Source organism: Prenolepis imparis, unplaced genomic scaffold (assembly GCF_030444845.1).
Source record: "Prenolepis imparis isolate NDT839.2.m4 unplaced genomic scaffold, iyPreImpa1.0 SCAF_1, whole genome shotgun sequence".
Taxonomy (NCBI): Eukaryota; Metazoa; Arthropoda; class Insecta; order Hymenoptera; family Formicidae; genus Prenolepis; species Prenolepis imparis.
The window spans coordinates 16,514,131-16,532,244 of record NW_028141159.1 but is presented as its reverse complement, the minus strand read 5'-3'; the positions used below and the strand labels follow the sequence as shown (position 1 = coordinate 16,532,244).

The following is an 18,114-nucleotide window of genomic DNA, read 5'->3' as shown; positions in this document are numbered from 1 at the left end:
ATAATCTAAAATTAAATAATAAATTATTTTAATGATTTTTTATTAGATTTTCACAAAAAAAGTTAATAATATCAACGAAATATTGGAAAAAAATGCTATATTTTGGAACATTCTAATAATGCAGATCTTATAGAAAACAAAATAGTTCTAGTACTATCAATTTTGTTGTCTTCCAGTAACGCGATCTACTATCGTTTGTGTTAGCACTCTCTGTGCCACGTTTCGCGCTAAATTCGTCAGTTGTTCTCGAAAACCAGGACGTTTGGTGGTGGTGGTCATATAATTTTGACCTTGATAATATCCGTCAGGTTGTCTTCCTTGTGGATAATTTTGTGGGTGACCGTATGGATAACCTTGATTTGCGTATGGAGAACGTTGATTATCGTAGCCTGAAGAGGGATATCCCGCATTTTGAGACGGATAGTTACCGGGATATGACGGATTCCTTTCCGGATATACTGGTGCTTGTGGATAGCCTGGATAGCCAGCATTTACGGTACTAGCACCAGTTCGTCTAACAGTTTCTTCGTTATTAGAATTCCTAGAATTATCAGGATATCCAGATCCTGTTGGATAACCAGAACTACCTCTGGACGGATAACCGGATGATCCACTAGACGGATAACCTGATGATCCACTGGAAGGATAACCAGATGATCCTCTAGAAGGGTAACCGGATGATCCACTAGAGGGATAACCGGAAGATCCACTGGACGGGTAACCGGAAGATCCGCTGGACGGGTAGCCGGAAGATCCGCTGGACGGGTAGCCGGAAGATCCGCTGGATGGATAACCGGAAGATCCGCTGGATGGATAATTAGATGACCCACTAGACGGATAGCCAGATGATCCACTGGAGGGATAACCAGATGATCCACTAGAAGGGTAACCGGATGATCCACTGGAGGGATAACCAGATGATCCACTAGACGGATAACCGGATGGTCCACTGGAGGGATAACGGGATCGAGGTTGATTTGCCGACGTTGAATCGGAAGATCCGGAACTTGGGTAACCGCTACTACTGGGATATCCCGAGCTAGATGGATATCCGGAAGATTTAGCAGGATTCAATTGGCCGTCCGAATTTCTAGATATATCTGAAGATTCACGTATTTCGGCTTCTGTTTGATGACTGTTCTCTCGCTTTGGAACTATTCGTACCTCATCTTCGTCGTTCTCTGTGTACAGTAATATAGTAATGATAATAATAATAACATTAAAAACATTTAAAATTAAACGTTAAAAAATTATTCAATAAGTCGTGTAATTATATCTTTGTAAAGAAATATCATTTTTATTGAGCTTCATATATATCATGCATATATGCAAACATGATTTATATTAATCGCATGCATTATTTCGAACATATTTCGTAAGACATGTTAAATAAACAAATGCAATAACCATGTTATAGATATCTGATTGTGAGAGCTGAGTGATTGAAGAAGCAATTGTCTGACAAGTAAAACTCGGCTTCGATTTCCAGTCCTATCTTCTACACAGGTAAAGACATTTTAAATAGAAAACTATTATAAAAACTTATTGTGTGTGTGTAAAGGTAAAAATTAACAAGTATAAAAGAGATTATACAAGCGTGATAAATAAGCGAAGATATTTTATAATGAAAATTTTTACCTTTATTTAGAGTCAAACGTGTGCTACAAGCTGAATTAAATTGTTAAACAAAACTTCTTCGAGAAGACGAAAATGCTGAATAACAATTAATCATTAACAATTTTTGTATGCACATACACGTGCGCAGACTTATGCGTGCGTATTCCTTGTAGTAATCAAATATAAATGAAATTAAATTAATTTTAGCAAAGGCTACAATCGATATAATTTCGATAAAATTAATTATTTTTTTTGACGCCATAATAAACACACAGAAAGAAACTTACGTTGCATTTTAAAAGTAAACATAAAAATAAAGTTATTGCCAATAGTATCCAAATTTGAATTCAACAAAATTACATCGATTTTTTAACTCTGTATTAAAATCTATGAAGATATTTGAAGTTGTATAAATATTTCATCTATGTATATTGCTATTATGTGATGTAGCTTCTTCTATAAATAATCTATAAAGAAAGATTTATATTTAATTTTTTATAAAAATAATCAATTTATATTTTATATAACTTATTAACATAATACTTACAATTAAATATGGATGAATTAAACAGTTTATAGAAATTAGAATTATTACCAGCAATCTTAAAGTTAACGTCAACTTAATCTTAAAGTTAATAAACATGCAAGAATTTAGTTTATAAAACCATTATAAATGTATTTATTTCAATCATTTGTATAATCAGTATTACATTTAGTCCCATTATAAAACAAGACTAGTTATATAATCTCATATTATATGTAAAAATGATATAAACATTAATTGGTGCCCATTTTATGTTAGCATTTCACAGTTCTCTATGAAAAAGATAAAGGATATATATATAAATCGACTCTCTTTTAGCCAGAAAACGTCCAGACTCTGTTTCCATGACTATCCACTTGAGTGTGGGTCTGATAATAATTGTTTCTGTTTGCTAGCGTAGTACTTCTGCTAGTGGGTCTACTGGTGGGTCGAGGATGACGGTCATTGCCGAACAGGCGATTGAAGATGGAACCATCACCTATACTGTTCCGGGTACCGGAATGACCGCTATATCTTCCTCCGAATGACGAAGATCTAGGCGGTGGCGATGGAGCTCTTGGTGTCGTTCGATATGATAGGATGGAACCGTCATTGCTTTGGGAACCGGAATGACCGCTATATCTTCCTCCGTATGACGAAGATCTAGGCGGCGGCAATGGGACTCTTGGTGTCGTTCGATATGATACTTGGTCTAGTCCCGGAGGCAATGCTGTTGAATCATATGATGAGAAAAGGGACTAATACAAAAAGTAAGTAACATCTTTTTTGTCTTAAAATCTCTGCTAATTATTAATTGATTATTAATTGTTTCTTGTAACAAGAAAAGAGACGTGTGATAAAACGTTGTACAATTATATTATTCTTATCTCTATAATTGTTAGTCTTTTACATATATTGTTTTTACAAAAGGATAGAGCTATACTATAACAAATTTACAATGAAAATATATTACAAACAAATACATTTACAAATACAATTTTCACGTGTATTAATTTACACGAGCAGCGCTGTCTATTTACCTTTTACTATACAATAATTTGCATGTATTGTTATGTTAAATGAATTTGCATGCAAGATAATTTGTAAATAGAGATAATTATAATGTCCGGTTACTTTATTAAAATATCGACATGCAAGTCTCGATTTTAAAAGTAAATAATTTCATTCATTTCCTCTCTTTTTTTTCAATTTCAAAACATCATATAATTCATTGTGTGTGTATAATAAATTAACTTTTCATAAAATTGATTTATTAATTATTAAAACAAAGTAAGATTTCTCTACTTGACAATCCACAAATATATGTAACCCACATACTGTCGTGTTAAATTCATTTTAAACTTTGCTTGTACAGAATAATTTTTAAAAATACGCAAATAAGATTTTTTAATGAATTAGTTTTAGTTAACGTATCTCGGACATACATGTCTGTTTACGAAAATCCTTGTTTTACGTTAAAATACATATAAAAATCACATTAGATCAAATTTATATAATATTTTTATAATTTTTATAATTAATTAGTTATTATATAATATCTGATATACATATATAGAAAACAGGAGAAAATGTGATTGTTTAAACACACATTTACAAATTGGTAATGCATTTGTAAGATCTTTATATAAAAAATTTGTTAATTGATGACGATTTTTTTCCGGTTCTTCTGAAAAAATTTATTTTATAATAAAAAATATAATTGCTTACAAAAATTTTAATTATGTAATGCAATAAAATATTTTATAATTTATTGGAATCGTTAAAAAATTATGAATGGCAGAATAAAGATATAATAAATATGCTTTCTGTATATATGTGTGCATATACAATCATTTACTTTCAAATATCAAATAAAAAAAAAAAAACAAGAAATGATACGATACAATAAGACGCAGTTGACTTATATACTATATAGTGCATGAGATAACATGTGTCAAGGTTCAAGCTGATAACCCCTTCGTTTATAAAACGCCTATTACATCTTGATTAAAACTTATTCAAGCATTTTAAATCACCAAACTGATGAAATGAACTAGAGATGAAATAGAGAGTGTAAATCATTGAAAATCTTATTCTAGCATTTCTTATAAATCGTAAGCATGCATCATATTTTCATATAGAGTATGAAATAAATTATATTTTCATAGAGTTTTATTATTCGGTTGATGTAATATTTCTTTTTTCATGAAATAACTCTTATTCAGTAGGAATAAACTTCTGTTCTCTAAACTTGTGTGTATATGTATGTATGTGTGTGTGCTAGACTTATAATTAGTTTCAAATGTATAGATAATATATAATATAGTCATAAATATATGGGACATAATATTTTATATAAAATACACTATACTTTTTACAAAATATTATTCGCGCGTTTGGTTTACATATATTATAAAATACCTGTACAAAAATTTACCTCCTACATAATACTTTCCTTAGTAAAATAGTCATGGACTCTGAAAATAAGATCGATAATAGCACAACAACAATAATAATACAAATAAAACACGACACGAATTTCCAATACTGATCACTACGGTGTCATCACAAGAAGATGGAATAACCCGGAAAATCCGATGAGAATCATAGAGGCGATTATTCCTGACGCAGCACTTTTGCGATAAATTGAATTTGGATGATTATTATACCCACGTTGATTCGGATAATTTTGATAGGGATAATTTTGGTATCCCGGATACTGCTGCGGATAATTCCCTGGAGGGTTTTGCGGATACACCGGTTGTCCTGGTACAGGCATTCTGTTTTGAGTCGGATACGGCGGATATCCCGAGTCCGGACGATGACCAGCCTGATTGTTCGATTGAGGTGGATATCCGTTCGCGGAGGAACCAGGATACGGCGGATATCCTAAGTTGCTACCATAAGAGGCTCGATGATGGTCTCCGTTGTCACCGGACGGATACGGCGGTACTGGAGGAGCGTTAGCGTTTGCGTACGGATTCACGTTGGAATTCACGTTGGGATTCACGTTACTTCCGCTCACTCGTTCACCGTTCACATAGGAAACACCAGCCGACTCGTAGCCTGCAAGGATGCCCGTGTTGCTTCGTGTTGTGCGTATATTTTTTTGTGCAAATTTGCGAATTTCAGTGCGATCACACGAGACATTGCAAGATGATAGTCGGATAAAGTTTTCAGCTTATCGTTATCGAACGTTCAAATTATTCATTTTACTCTTTTTGCTCTCAAATTTGGATTGAGCAAGGATAATATCAGAAAATATCTTTATTCGAAAGAATTATGTAAAGTAATAAGAATGAAGAAAATAAAATGTCTATTTAAGCTTAAGAATATAAACATTTTAAACGTAATTATAAAAATTTACATTTAAATATGTGATGTTCTTTCTTTCTTTAAAGAAAGAATTAAAACAGCTGTATGCCTTCTTTGTATGTTACACATAACTATAGTTTATAGCCCAGACAGCAAATTCGTGTTATAATACACGTGAAGATTAATTAAACTATCTAATACATCATTTTAGATATCATAATCTATTTACAACTCCTATATACATATATCTATATGTTATAAATTCAATACGTAATAAATTTCAAAAAGACATTTTAAATTAATATATCTCTTATAACTTCCACTTTGCAAATTATTTTAGATAAAAGTAATATATTCTATATATGTATATTATATGTATTCCATTACGTTTTTTTTTTCGAGCAATACGAATTGAATTAAAAAAGCGAATAACTATTGAAAAAATAAATTTTAATAAAACTCAATAAATCTTAATAAAACTAATATAATGGTTTTTTTATGGATAAAGTATTCGTTGTTCGTTCAATGCAAAGGCAGCTGCCATATTTATTAAGTTTAATCTCTCCAACAAAGTAAACAACTTAGAAATTAAAAAAATGTGTTTTTATAGTATATCAGCATATAAGCTAGATAATAATTATTCTGTTTATATACCTATGTTGTTAATATAATCCTCATGCATATACATGTATAAAAATTGGAAATACTAAATTAATTAATATATTATATAGTAGTTAATAATTATAATAAACATAGTATATCTTCATATATAATAAAAATACTTAAATAATCGTAAATTAATTCTATAAAAATATTTTACTTTTCTATCAAAAACCTACTTGATATGCCGAATAAGTTGGCAGAAGTTCAAATTAAAATTTAAAAAATATATTTTTTAATAACAAGAAATTAATATGATTCTGCAATAAATAAATATGAAATAGATATTTTTTTCTCTCCATCTTTTTCTTAGGAATCATACCTTCCTCATTCCAATTCTATACATGCTATGAAATTTTGCAATTATGAAAGCCTATTATTCTTTCATGAATATGAAAAATTTGAAATTCCGTGATAAATTATTTCTCCTTCATCGAACGAGTTGTAATTTCAGCATGCGTTTCATGCAAATTTCAGTTTACTTTACGCTTTTACGTCTTCATGCTCGCAATATGTCGAATATGGTATGTGCCAAATGCAAAAAGGAAAAAACTGTAAAAACTCACCTAATCCTGTGGATTTTTTCACGCATTTTGGCGCACCATTTTCGGCCTTACAATATTCGTTCTCTCCACAAACCATAGTCGTACAACTTGCTCCTACAAATATTTTTTGAAAGACATTAGGATAATGATGTAAATATTTTTATAAATATTCAAACATGACATAAAAAAATATATAAAGTCATATGTATATGTTGCAGTTATACCGAATAAAAAGCGTGCACATACGCATCACACGTATCATCATACGTGTGTTCTCAATTTATTTAAAATTGTCGAGATTAATCAAAGCTAATATATCGTCATTTCTCACCACTTGTCCTCTGGCAGGTCGGATATCTCCCGCACTTGTCTGAATAGGCAGTACAAGGATCTTCAGCCATCACACATGTTTCATCGCTACGGCAACCGATGTCCTGACATGTCCTTCCATATTCTGATAATAAAAAAAGAAGAAAATATAACACAAATATAATATCTTTGCGATATATTATTATAATAGAATTTATTATAATTTATTATAATTTTTTAAATATATAATTTAATTTTTATTATATAATTTATCATATTTTATTGTTATTCAATAAAATACGATATTTTATATTACTTACTATTGTAAGAAACCGTATTTGGAATAATGCCAATTATCAGCAACGTCCCGAAGAGGACACCAAGTATAGTCTGTGAAAACATTTTCTGAAAGTAAAATAAAAATAAAAATGTCAAGGATATCATAATTAAATTTATAATAATTCGTCGAGAAAAAAAAGCAATACAAGTATATATTTAGTCAGTCTTCTATCGAAGTTTTCAGTTCAGTTTTGTATATCATAAAAAAAAACAATAAATTGAAAACATATACATAATATACATACATATATAACGTCGAACATTTCCTATTGAAAGTTTTTAAAGGATCGGCAGGTGCGAACAGTATATTATAATGGAGTAGAGGGGAAAGAATTGTCAGCAAGCAAGAGGGGAATTTTGGAGATTAAGAAGCCACGCATTGTTTGTTTCGCGTGGCTTTTTACGTGTGGTCTGTATAAACGTTATGAAATTGAATGAATTTTAGCCGTGTTGATGTTTCTTGTATACGGAAATTTTATAATAGTCCGAACGTTCGCACTTGGCACTTGTCAGTATTCTTGTACCATATCGCTATCCTTGGATCGAGCATGACGCAGTATCGCCTTCGAAAGTGGGAGACCCATAACACGCGATCTTTTATACTCCGAAAAATCCAGGAAATTGGACCAATGCGAGAAATATATCATGTCCGTTTTGATTTGCGAAGAACCGAATTTTGATTGATTATCCGAAAAAAGCCGTATTTTTACAGGGAAAGCTAAAAGAAATTGCGCAACGAACATTGTCTGGCTGCGTTCGCACATTAATGTGACATTTATTCTTTCATTATTTTGCTATGAATAACCATTCTCTTACAATATATCGCGATATTTAAAAATTATATCGATCCGTTCTTATCGGGAATGAATTTCTTTTGCCTTTGGCTACACGTACGTTATCTAATACACACACACAGACCTAGCTTAAAGAAGATAGAATATTTATCTATTCGTATGTTTATTACAGTAATGTATGTGTCGATGACATATCTTATAAAACTCTCTCTGTGCGACAGATAGGAAGGACATTATTCGTCATCACTTACCTGCTTGTTTCTGCACTCTGTGGAACTCGTATACAACGTATAATCGCTACAATAGTCGCCGCGAGACTAAAATCTGGCTCGACCGACTCGACAATAAGGTTGCTCCTCTGACGCATTCGAGAGTTGGAGCGAGAGAAAACGATGGATCTCAGCAATAAGCGTAACGAAGATGTCAAAAGAAGAAGGTCAAATGATGGAGGATGGAGGAGAAGGGATAGGTATAGACTATATATATGTTCGCGCGCGATGCATGTTCAGAAAAAATAATATTGTATGAGTGCGCGTTTATGTGGAATTCATGCCATTGATGCTGAAATTTAATGAGAAAATACGTCAATTAATATTTAGTCATCAGTATATTTACTGTGTTGTTTTTCATTCGCATATTCTTTACATTTATTCTTATATATATAAATTGTTTTTGTTATAGCTTTTTTACAGTTAAATATTATATGTAAAATTACTTACAAAGAGAAAATATAATATATATATATGTTATTTTTAATCATTTCTATAAATAAAAAAAGTAATATTGTATATTATATAATTTTTTCAAACTATATATATTTATATTTTTATTGATATTATAAAACATTCAAAATAAATAATATATATTCTAATAATCGAGTTTACAGATTACGGTTAGTAGAGACTCGAACCCAGCTTAGCGAAGATTTAAAATCTCTTAGCAGAGGTTTTACCTTTATGCGATATTGTAGGGATCTGCTGCGATATTGGTTATGTAGTTTGACGGTTTGACGTTCACGTTTCATAAACGTAGTTAGCGTAACCGGTCCCCCTGTGCAGTCAGTTACATCTGTTTTTGATATGTTTATCGTGATATTTATGGAGCTATATCTTTTCGCGAGTCAATTTCTTCGAATTTAGGAAAAAGAGTAAGATGTCAAAAATGAATTCGAAAGACAAGGATAATAAGACATTGCACGATAAACTAAAACAATTTTTTCGCATAAATAAAGGTTAGTACTTTATATTTTTGTATCTTCTCGTACACAACACTTTTGTTGCACCAAATATATTAATAATCGCGTTGACATTGCAGGAAGTTACAAGAGTCGCGAAGATGTCACCTTGACTCATGATATCGAGAAAGAAATTAGTCCCGATAGTCCGGTGCATCACCGTACCAAGGCGATCAAGGAGCTTTCCGATGCAGTACTCAATCAACAATGGGAAGATGTATGTATATGTATAAAAAATTATATCGCGTGTACTTTCGTAAATGCTTTATATAGGAATAGAGATATTAGACAAAATAATACTTTGTTTCTAATTTCCTTTATTGTCCTATAATAGAGAGCGGCAGAACGTCTGTGGAACTTGGTTCAAGATTTACTTGCAAAAGATGTTTCTCGTGAAAACAGGCATTTAACGTTAAATTTTCTGAAATGCCTCGTACAAGGACAATATTCGAAACTTTCATCATTGATGCGTGTAAAGTTTTTTATGGTAGTGAAGGAGTATGATATACCCGAAGACATTGGTCCTAGGTATTATAATAATAAATTGAAATACTAATCCACAATTCTTAAATTCTTGCACCTATTGTGTACTATTGTATTTAAATATTTTAGATTGGAATTGTTACAAACATTAACAGAACATGGGAAAGATATTTTACATTTAGAAGAAAGAATGGGACCTTTCCTGTTAGAATGGATGCCTACGGTAACAGCGGGAGATGGAAAAAGAGGAGCCGAGTTCTTATCTCTTCTTGTAAATGTTATCAAATTTAACTCTGCTTACATCGACGAGGATGTTATATCCGGTCTTGTTCAGTAAATATTTTACAAGTGACACATTTTTCTGTAGGTCATTCAGTACAACAGGTTATCATCATGATTGTTTCTTTTTCAGGTATATCTCCCATCTATGTTATTATAGTAATAATACAGAAGTTGTTTCCGGATGCTTGGAAGCCCTTGATGCAATTATGTGTTATAGTAATTTGCAATCAGACTCATTGCAAACGTTTATTATAGCCTTATGCAGAAGTGTAAATGTTGAGACTTATTGCCAAACGAGTTGGAAGGTATAAATAACGATATAAGTATCTAAATTTATAAATGTTAAATTTTTTTCTTTATTAATTGAGAACTTATTGAAAATTAAGATACTAGATATTCTACTTACAAGTTATATAATTACATATACTGTGTGTATATGTGCATATATATATATATGTTTGTGTTTTAATAGATTTATAAATTTTTTGATAATGACTTTTTAATAGAATTTTAATAAATTTCAAATTATTTATTTCCTATACATTGATTTAGAATTGAAATATAAAAAAAGACATTGTAAATTATAATGTAACATTTTTTTACATGATTACAGATTATGCGGAATTTATTAGGGACACATATGGGTCATTGTGCTTTATATACTATGTGTCGGTTGCTACAAGATGTAAATTTTCAACGTGACGTTCGTTTACTTCGAGGAGCGGTATTTTATGTAAATATGGGTTTGTGGGGTACACATAGAATACCGAAATTAGAATGTACACCAGCATCTGTTCTGCCTTCATTTTATCAGGTATATATCGAAAATATAATTATAATGCTTTATGGGATGGAATACTTATTTATAATAACTTATTTATATATTGTCAGGCTCTACAATGCAATCATCCAATTGTTATGTATGAGGTTACCTTATCTATACAAAGATTGGTGAACAAATATGGTAATGAATTATGGGATCCTACATGGAGCATTATTCTTGATATTATAGAACAAATTATTACTCACACTGGTAAGATTTATTGAAATGTTATATACAATTATTTTACAAACAGAACGTTATAAACTGCAATATAATAATTATCTTTTTATATTGTCCAGAAACCAGTAATCAACCAGCAACTAGACAGGTTTCTATGAGTTTACATGAAACAATTACCAATATTGAAAGTTTACTTGATGCAAATAATTATAATGGTTGCATTCAACGCTTTTATGATCTTGTTGAACGTTGTAGCGATTCTCGACCCGTAAGTGGATAAATGTAATTGTAAAGTATTATATATTTGCCTAATACTTAATGATTATTTTTATTTTTAGGAAGGATCCGTATTAAAGTTAATTGAATACAGAGTATCTATGATAGGTCCTACATATTATCAATGGCAGGCCAAATTAGGATCTCTAATGGAACATTACTGCAAAAACGAAACACGTACAACAATTAGAATGAAAGTTCTTGATGTTTTAACCAACGTTATTCGTGTTAATAGGTAAATTAGTTTTTTATTACTTCTAATTTTAATTTAAAAACATATTTATCATAATTACATACACAGATATTTATGTATTATAAATGTATATTTAATAGATCCAGATACGAAGATGAACTTATCGAGCGAATAGTTGTACCACATACACTACATGTGGATGTAGATCCAGATATTACGATACGTACCGTTACAGCAAATTTATTAATAGATCTTTGTTTGGAATGTGATACCAAACGATGTATAGAACTTTTGGACATATTGGAAAAGGTATTAAAATTGTTCGTTATTCGTCAGAAATAATATATTATACATATATATTTTTATTATGTATAATGTTTTTTATTTATTTAGATAATCAACAAGCCTTTTACATCAGACGTTCCAATTTCTATGGATGCTGATATCAAAGATGTAAAAACCGCTGTTGTTGGAATTATAAAGATATTCACTTCTAAGATTTATCGCTTGCCGTCGAGCCATGCGATTTATGCTTATAAAATTTTAGTGAATCATCTTGAACAACATTATAAAGAACCGTCCGTCTTCCATGATGTATCAACAACACGTTATTTGGTAATTATTTTGTTACTAAAACAAAAGCTATTATGGATATATGAACATATAATTTATACATTACAGATTTTTGAGTGTTTTTTAAAAATCAGAGCAAATTCTTTGTATCATCTCGGTGTATTAGATCCACCAAATGCAACTCGATTTAGCTCATATCTTGTTTTGGAACATGGTACAACCGAGCGTATGAACAGTGCAGGTGGAGGTAACAGTCCTCCACCGGCTAGTCCTGTGCCATTGCAGCATTTATCTTGTCATATTACATCAATGTCTTTAACTCATGGATGTAAAACTATTATTTCATGCATCAAACAAGAAAAAGGTGGGATGTCTTCCTTAAGAAAATTTTCATACAACTTTAATTATGCAGAAAATCTTTATATTCATTATATTTTGACAGATTGGAAAGTTTTATATCTTATATTGAAGGAATTACCCCAAGTGATGCAGAATAGGGCGCTGGTGTTATCTCGTCATAGTAATGATATCGACTTCTTTGCAGCAGCCTTATGTTCAATGGTCAGTTAACTTGCGCTTTATATTTTTTTCTTTCTTCTGTTCATAAATATTATATTATTATTTAGCAAATTTTTACATAATTGCTGATTAATTTCATTAAATTCAATCTTTAGGTGAGTGACAAGAGTCTGCGTCTCCCTGAATCACTTTATAACGTTCCACCCAAGTTTACTCTTTCCGAATTTCGAGTCTACGTTTTCCCAGTACTAGCCTCTCTCGCATCTTATCATACGCATTTGGAACCTAATCTACAACAACGTTTAATAAAATGCTTAGAGGTAGGATATTTAGTTAATAATAGTTAGTTAATAAAAATCACAGAAATGAAAAACTTGTTCTTTACCTCTCAACATAAATATGATTTAGAATGACAAAATATTTTAATTCATCTTTAGGTTGGTCTCACAGCAAAATGTGCGAGCCAATGTGTAACCAGTCTCACAATCTGCACACTAGAAATGCGTGATGCAATGAATAAACTTTTAAAAGAAGTGTTATTAAATTTATCGAAAATTTCTGCAACAGTATATATTGCTATACCTATTTTAGAATTTTTATCAAGTAAGTCTCGTATTGTCGTAAGTAAATTTACTTAATTAAATTTAATTAAAATTAATTTATTAATAACTGTTATATATTAAGAAATGGCAAATGTGTGTGAACATAAATTTCTATTCCAGCTCTAACTAGACTACCAAAGGTTTTCGCCAGTTTTATTGCAGAGCAATATATGTCTGTATTTGCAATTCTATTGCCATACACAAATCCTTTTAAATACAATCATTATACAGTATCTTTGGCTCATCATGTAATTGCTGTGTGGTTTTTAAAATGCAGACATTCTTTTCGGAGTGATTTTGTTAAATTTATTACTACGGTATGCATATATATATTTCAATGTTAATTACAAGCTCTGAGATTATTAAGCAAAAGATTATCTTCTGTTCTTTTCTCATTTTTGAAAAACAGGGATTAAAAGCGAATGTGATAGTTCCTTTTGAGGAAGGACATCTGATGAAATCTGACTTTAGTATCATCAATGAAGATTCCTCAAATAGAAAACGTAGTTCCAGTTTAACTGAACAAGTACGAATATATATCAAAATCCATGATAAGTATATTTACAAAAGTGCATTCTAATTTCTAATAACTTTACTCGTATACATGTATGTGTAATAACTAATTAGAATTAAAAATTTAGAGTTTATTATTTGTGTATGTGTTTGTGTGCACACATGTTGTTTTCTTTTATAATTATTTAATATAAATCATATATATGTGTATTTATAGGGTAGTAGAGGTCGAAGAGAAAGACCGATAATGGCGAATCGAATGATAGGGGAAAGTAGAGCTTTAGACTTAAAACCTCCGATTGATGAAGCTCTAATGAACTTTCATATTGAACTTACTGAAACTTGTATTGACTTAATGGCTCGTTATACATTTTCGAATTATTCGGCGCGGCCTAAAAGGTAATCTGTTGTGATCTTAAGTAGCCGAATCAAATAAAAGGTATGACAAAGAATATAATATATTATTTACAATAGATTACCAGCTGCTGATTTCCTCCTTAAAGAGGGTCAATCAATGACTTGGATTCTTGGCAATAAGCTTATCACTATAACGACAAGTGGTTGCAGTAATAAAGCTATGCGCGGTGGACTTTGCGACAATTGTTGGGCGGCGTGTAAACCTGACCTTCTATTACTGGATCATACAAAAACGTCTCAGTCAAATTTGCAACGTACTTCAAGTATTGAGGTTCTTTATCTTTAGATATGCACATATATTTATATATGATATGCTTTACTATATTATTTATTACTATTTCTTTTTGCGTACTAAAAATAATATGTCTATAATTGCATGTTATTTAAGAAAAATATATTACATAAAAAAAAAATATATATATATATATTTTGATATTGATAGACGTCAAAGGAAGACAAATTATCCAGACAATCCTCTGGTGGTTATGGAAGTTCAAACGCGAATACTGCTACGAATTCTCCTACAGAGGAATCTAAAAAATCTACAGAAGACCCTGATAACGCGAAAAAGGAATTTCTTATAGAGAAAATTGACAAGGATCAGAATGAATTCACAAAATTGGGACAAATATTGAATAGCGACAAACAAGATGGACATGTACTTTGCGCTTGCTGGTGTCAAGGATGGGCTGAAATATACGTGCGTAGACCCACGGGCGATATGTCGTGGATTATGAGAATACAAAATTCGACACAATTTGAAATTCCTATGGATTTTCCTGTACGTGACATTATGGCTCTGTATACACTGAATCAAGATGTAATACCGAATAAGCAACAAGAGGCTGCATCAGAATATTCTGATGATGAAGCAGAGGTATTTTTACAATTAACTAACAATAAGTTATAATAATCAACTATCTATATAGTGAATCGTTAAAAAAACTTATGTATAATGTACATCTTTTATATGATATATTTTTTCTTTTAATTGCAGGATATACCAAACAAAAATATTAATCAGTCGCAGAGTGAATCTAGCGTCAAATCCGTGATATCTTCTACATCGTCAGGTCCCATTGCGATACCAGGTTCACCAGCTCGACCTAGTCCATCTCGACAAAGCTCAAGAGACAGTTTAGAAAGTTTAGAGGAAGGTGAAGAAGGTATGTGTTTGTTGTACAATTATTCTTTTATTAAATAAATTTCTATAAATAATATAAAAATTTTAGATACGCGGCGTTCCAGAAATCCAGTGCGCCGATCAAATTCTAGTCCAGAAATGAGTGCTAATTGGAAAAATCCATTTTTAAATAAAGAAAAACTAAATGTGCAGCAACAACTTGATAAAGATTTTAATTGCTCAGATTTAGAAATTAAACTGGATGCAGAATTGAAGAAACATTCAAAAAATATTTATGCAAAAGACATGAGGTATATATTTCTAAACATTATTAAATTTAAAATTTCACAAGCATAATTCTATTCTTAATTCTATTCTTGTTATTATTAAATCTTGTTTTTTAATTATTATTATTATTAAAAAACGTTTTTTTAATGATTATATCTAATATTTTATTTATTTGTTTTTTAATTCATAGAGTTAGTTGTGAAGCTATACCGGAAGAAATGTTTGGTATGGGAACAACTCCACCTTCCTCGGAAAATACTGGAGACCATCCAACCGCATTACGTTCGCAACGTTCCTATCCAGGAGCGACTCAAGCTACTCAAACTATTTCAGTAACCGTTAGCAATACTGTACCACCATCACCGACAACTGTACAGGTAGATGATACTAATAAAATAACACAAAATTTATACCATAATATTAAAATTATTTTAGGCACCGGGAAATTATTTAGGAATACAAATACGACCGACACAAATACAATCATCTACTGCAAAAGCGCCACAATCACCTACTCAAATTTACCCTCGATTATCTAGTCTTGATTATAATCAAAAACAGATGTCTGTTGAAAATAAACCACCTATTGGGCGAAACTTTGGAGATAAAGTATACCAAAAAGAATTAAAGTTTTTCAAAATAATTTTTTTATATACACACACAAACATACATCATATTAATTATAATTGATTACTTTTCCAGCAAAAGGATGAGAGGCCGGATCCATCTATGTTACCTCCTTTACCTATATCTATACCTTTCCGCGACAGAGGCCACACGATCTCGGTTATGAGTCCAGTAAAGAAATCACGAGGAGAATGGGATAACATGCGACGAGGCAATTCACCTCGCGTAAAAGATCCGCCGCGTACAGGCATCAATCCAAGGTTGTATATTGTTATATTGCTTTTCAATTAAATGTGTGTATTACGCTTTAGAATCTTTTATTGCAATATAATGTAACATGGTTTTCTGGGAAATCACATTATTGTGTTACAGTTTCGTATTCCTTCAACTTTACCATACAGCGCACTTTGGCACTACCACAGAAAAGCCTTTGTTAGTTCCACAGACAACAGCTATACAACGTGCGGTGACAAATTTAGATAGAATACCACCATATGAGACTCACAAAATTGGAGTGCTGTATGTTGGGCCGGGACAAGCTTCGAATGAAACTGAGATTTTGGCAAATCACCACGGTTCCCTTCGTTATACCGAATTTTTGAAACGTTTGGGCACATTAATTCGACTGAAAGATGTCGATGAGAATGTATTTTTAGGCGGATTGGATCGTAATGGTGAGAATGGAGATTTTGCTTATATTTGGCAAGACGATGTTACACAGGTTTGTAATTGATATTTTGTCTCCAATTAATTCAGTTTGCACACTTTTATAATTTTTATTAATAACTCGAAAACCTTTTAGGTAGCTTTTCATGTTGCGACATTAATGCCCACAAAAGCGAGCGACCCAAAATGTACATCTAAAAAAACCCACATTGGGAATAATTATGTAACACTTGTTTACAATGAATCTGACGAACCATATAATATACAGACAGTTAAGGTGAGATTAAAGTATAAATTCTCTTTATACTTTTCTTTATAAATTCTGTTTTGTAAGATATTTTTGTGTTAAAAATTTTCTTTATTTTCTCTCATGTATTCTTTCAGGGTCAATTTAATTATGCCTGCGTTGTGATACAACCTTTGGATCACGGTACTAATCAGGTCACAGTACAAGCGCGAGAAGAATTGGCCGAGCATATCGGTCACAGCGAGCCTAAAATAATTTCTGACCAGAATCTAGCAATTCTTTCACGACAACTTGCTCTGCATGCTAATGTAAGTATCGCATAAAAGAATTCTTTTTATAGAAAAGAATAGATATAATATAAAATATAAATATATGATTTTTACAGCTCGCCTCAATGGTTTGTTCGTCCTTGAAGCAAAATACTCATAATCCATATGCTTCTAACTGGTTGGAGCGTTTACGCCATATTAAGCGGCTAAGAAATAGATGCTTGCAAGAATCCGTCAACAATAATCCGGATACCGCTGCAGATGAATTATCACCGAGAACGAACAAGCGTGTCTATATGGACGACTTTACGGAATATACAACATAGTTTTATTGTATAACAAGATAAAGTTATATACTATGAATTATATTACTATGAAACTGAGAATGATGAGAATGACTGAATCTGATTAAATACATTTAAAGTTAACATATTAAATGTATTAATTATCAAGCTATTTAGAAATTGGAAAATATTTTCAATTTAAAAATATAAATTTTATTATATCATTAAATAATATAATTATATAATTGTATAATCGATGTTCTTTTGGCTTGCAATATATAAATTTAAAAAATACTAATTATATATTTTTTTCCATTATGTACATAGACCTTTTTACTCAAGATATAAAAGTAAAATAATAAATATTACAGTCTAAAGAGCACATAATTTTGTTTAATTTTGTAATTTAAGAT

General features: G+C 31.0%; 2 protein-coding genes across 3 annotated transcripts; one reads left to right on the top strand and one right to left on the bottom strand.

The window, feature by feature from the left end:
- Nucleotides 1–80: 80 nt before the first annotated feature.
- On the bottom strand, nucleotides 81–8,491 carry LOC145933164 (uncharacterized). 2 transcript variants are annotated; one of them, XM_083032708.1, is made up of 6 exons: nucleotides 8,354–8,491; nucleotides 7,290–7,374; nucleotides 6,992–7,114; nucleotides 6,682–6,774; nucleotides 2,481–2,870; nucleotides 81–1,181 (listed from the first exon to the last, which is right to left on the bottom strand). In XM_083032708.1, exons 2-6 carry the CDS (start codon nucleotides 7,369–7,371, stop codon nucleotides 157–159), a joined length of 1,713 nt encoding a protein of 570 aa, XP_082888834.1. In that variant the 5' UTR covers nucleotides 7,372–7,374; nucleotides 8,354–8,491; the 3' UTR covers nucleotides 81–156. The 2 variants fall into 2 exon arrangements, with proteins under 2 accessions (XP_082888834.1, XP_082888828.1); XM_083032702.1 differs by lacking the exon at nucleotides 2,481–2,870.
- On the top strand, nucleotides 8,446–17,961 carry Gig (TSC complex subunit tuberin). Its single transcript, XM_083032515.1, has 30 exons — nucleotides 8,446–8,571; nucleotides 8,989–9,333; nucleotides 9,417–9,553; nucleotides 9,671–9,864; nucleotides 9,949–10,152; nucleotides 10,232–10,406; nucleotides 10,715–10,915; nucleotides 10,993–11,134; nucleotides 11,224–11,372; nucleotides 11,443–11,615; nucleotides 11,714–11,882; nucleotides 11,967–12,188; nucleotides 12,255–12,510; nucleotides 12,589–12,707; nucleotides 12,821–12,985; nucleotides 13,103–13,268; nucleotides 13,388–13,584; nucleotides 13,677–13,793; nucleotides 13,998–14,179; nucleotides 14,255–14,468; nucleotides 14,640–15,074; nucleotides 15,195–15,363; nucleotides 15,430–15,631; nucleotides 15,799–15,985; nucleotides 16,044–16,217; nucleotides 16,311–16,495; nucleotides 16,608–16,956; nucleotides 17,038–17,178; nucleotides 17,286–17,456; nucleotides 17,534–17,961. Exons 2-30 carry the CDS (start codon nucleotides 9,255–9,257, stop codon nucleotides 17,741–17,743), a joined length of 5,484 nt encoding a protein of 1,827 aa, XP_082888641.1. The 5' UTR covers nucleotides 8,446–8,571; nucleotides 8,989–9,254; the 3' UTR covers nucleotides 17,744–17,961.
- Nucleotides 17,962–18,114: the final 153 nt, after the last annotated feature.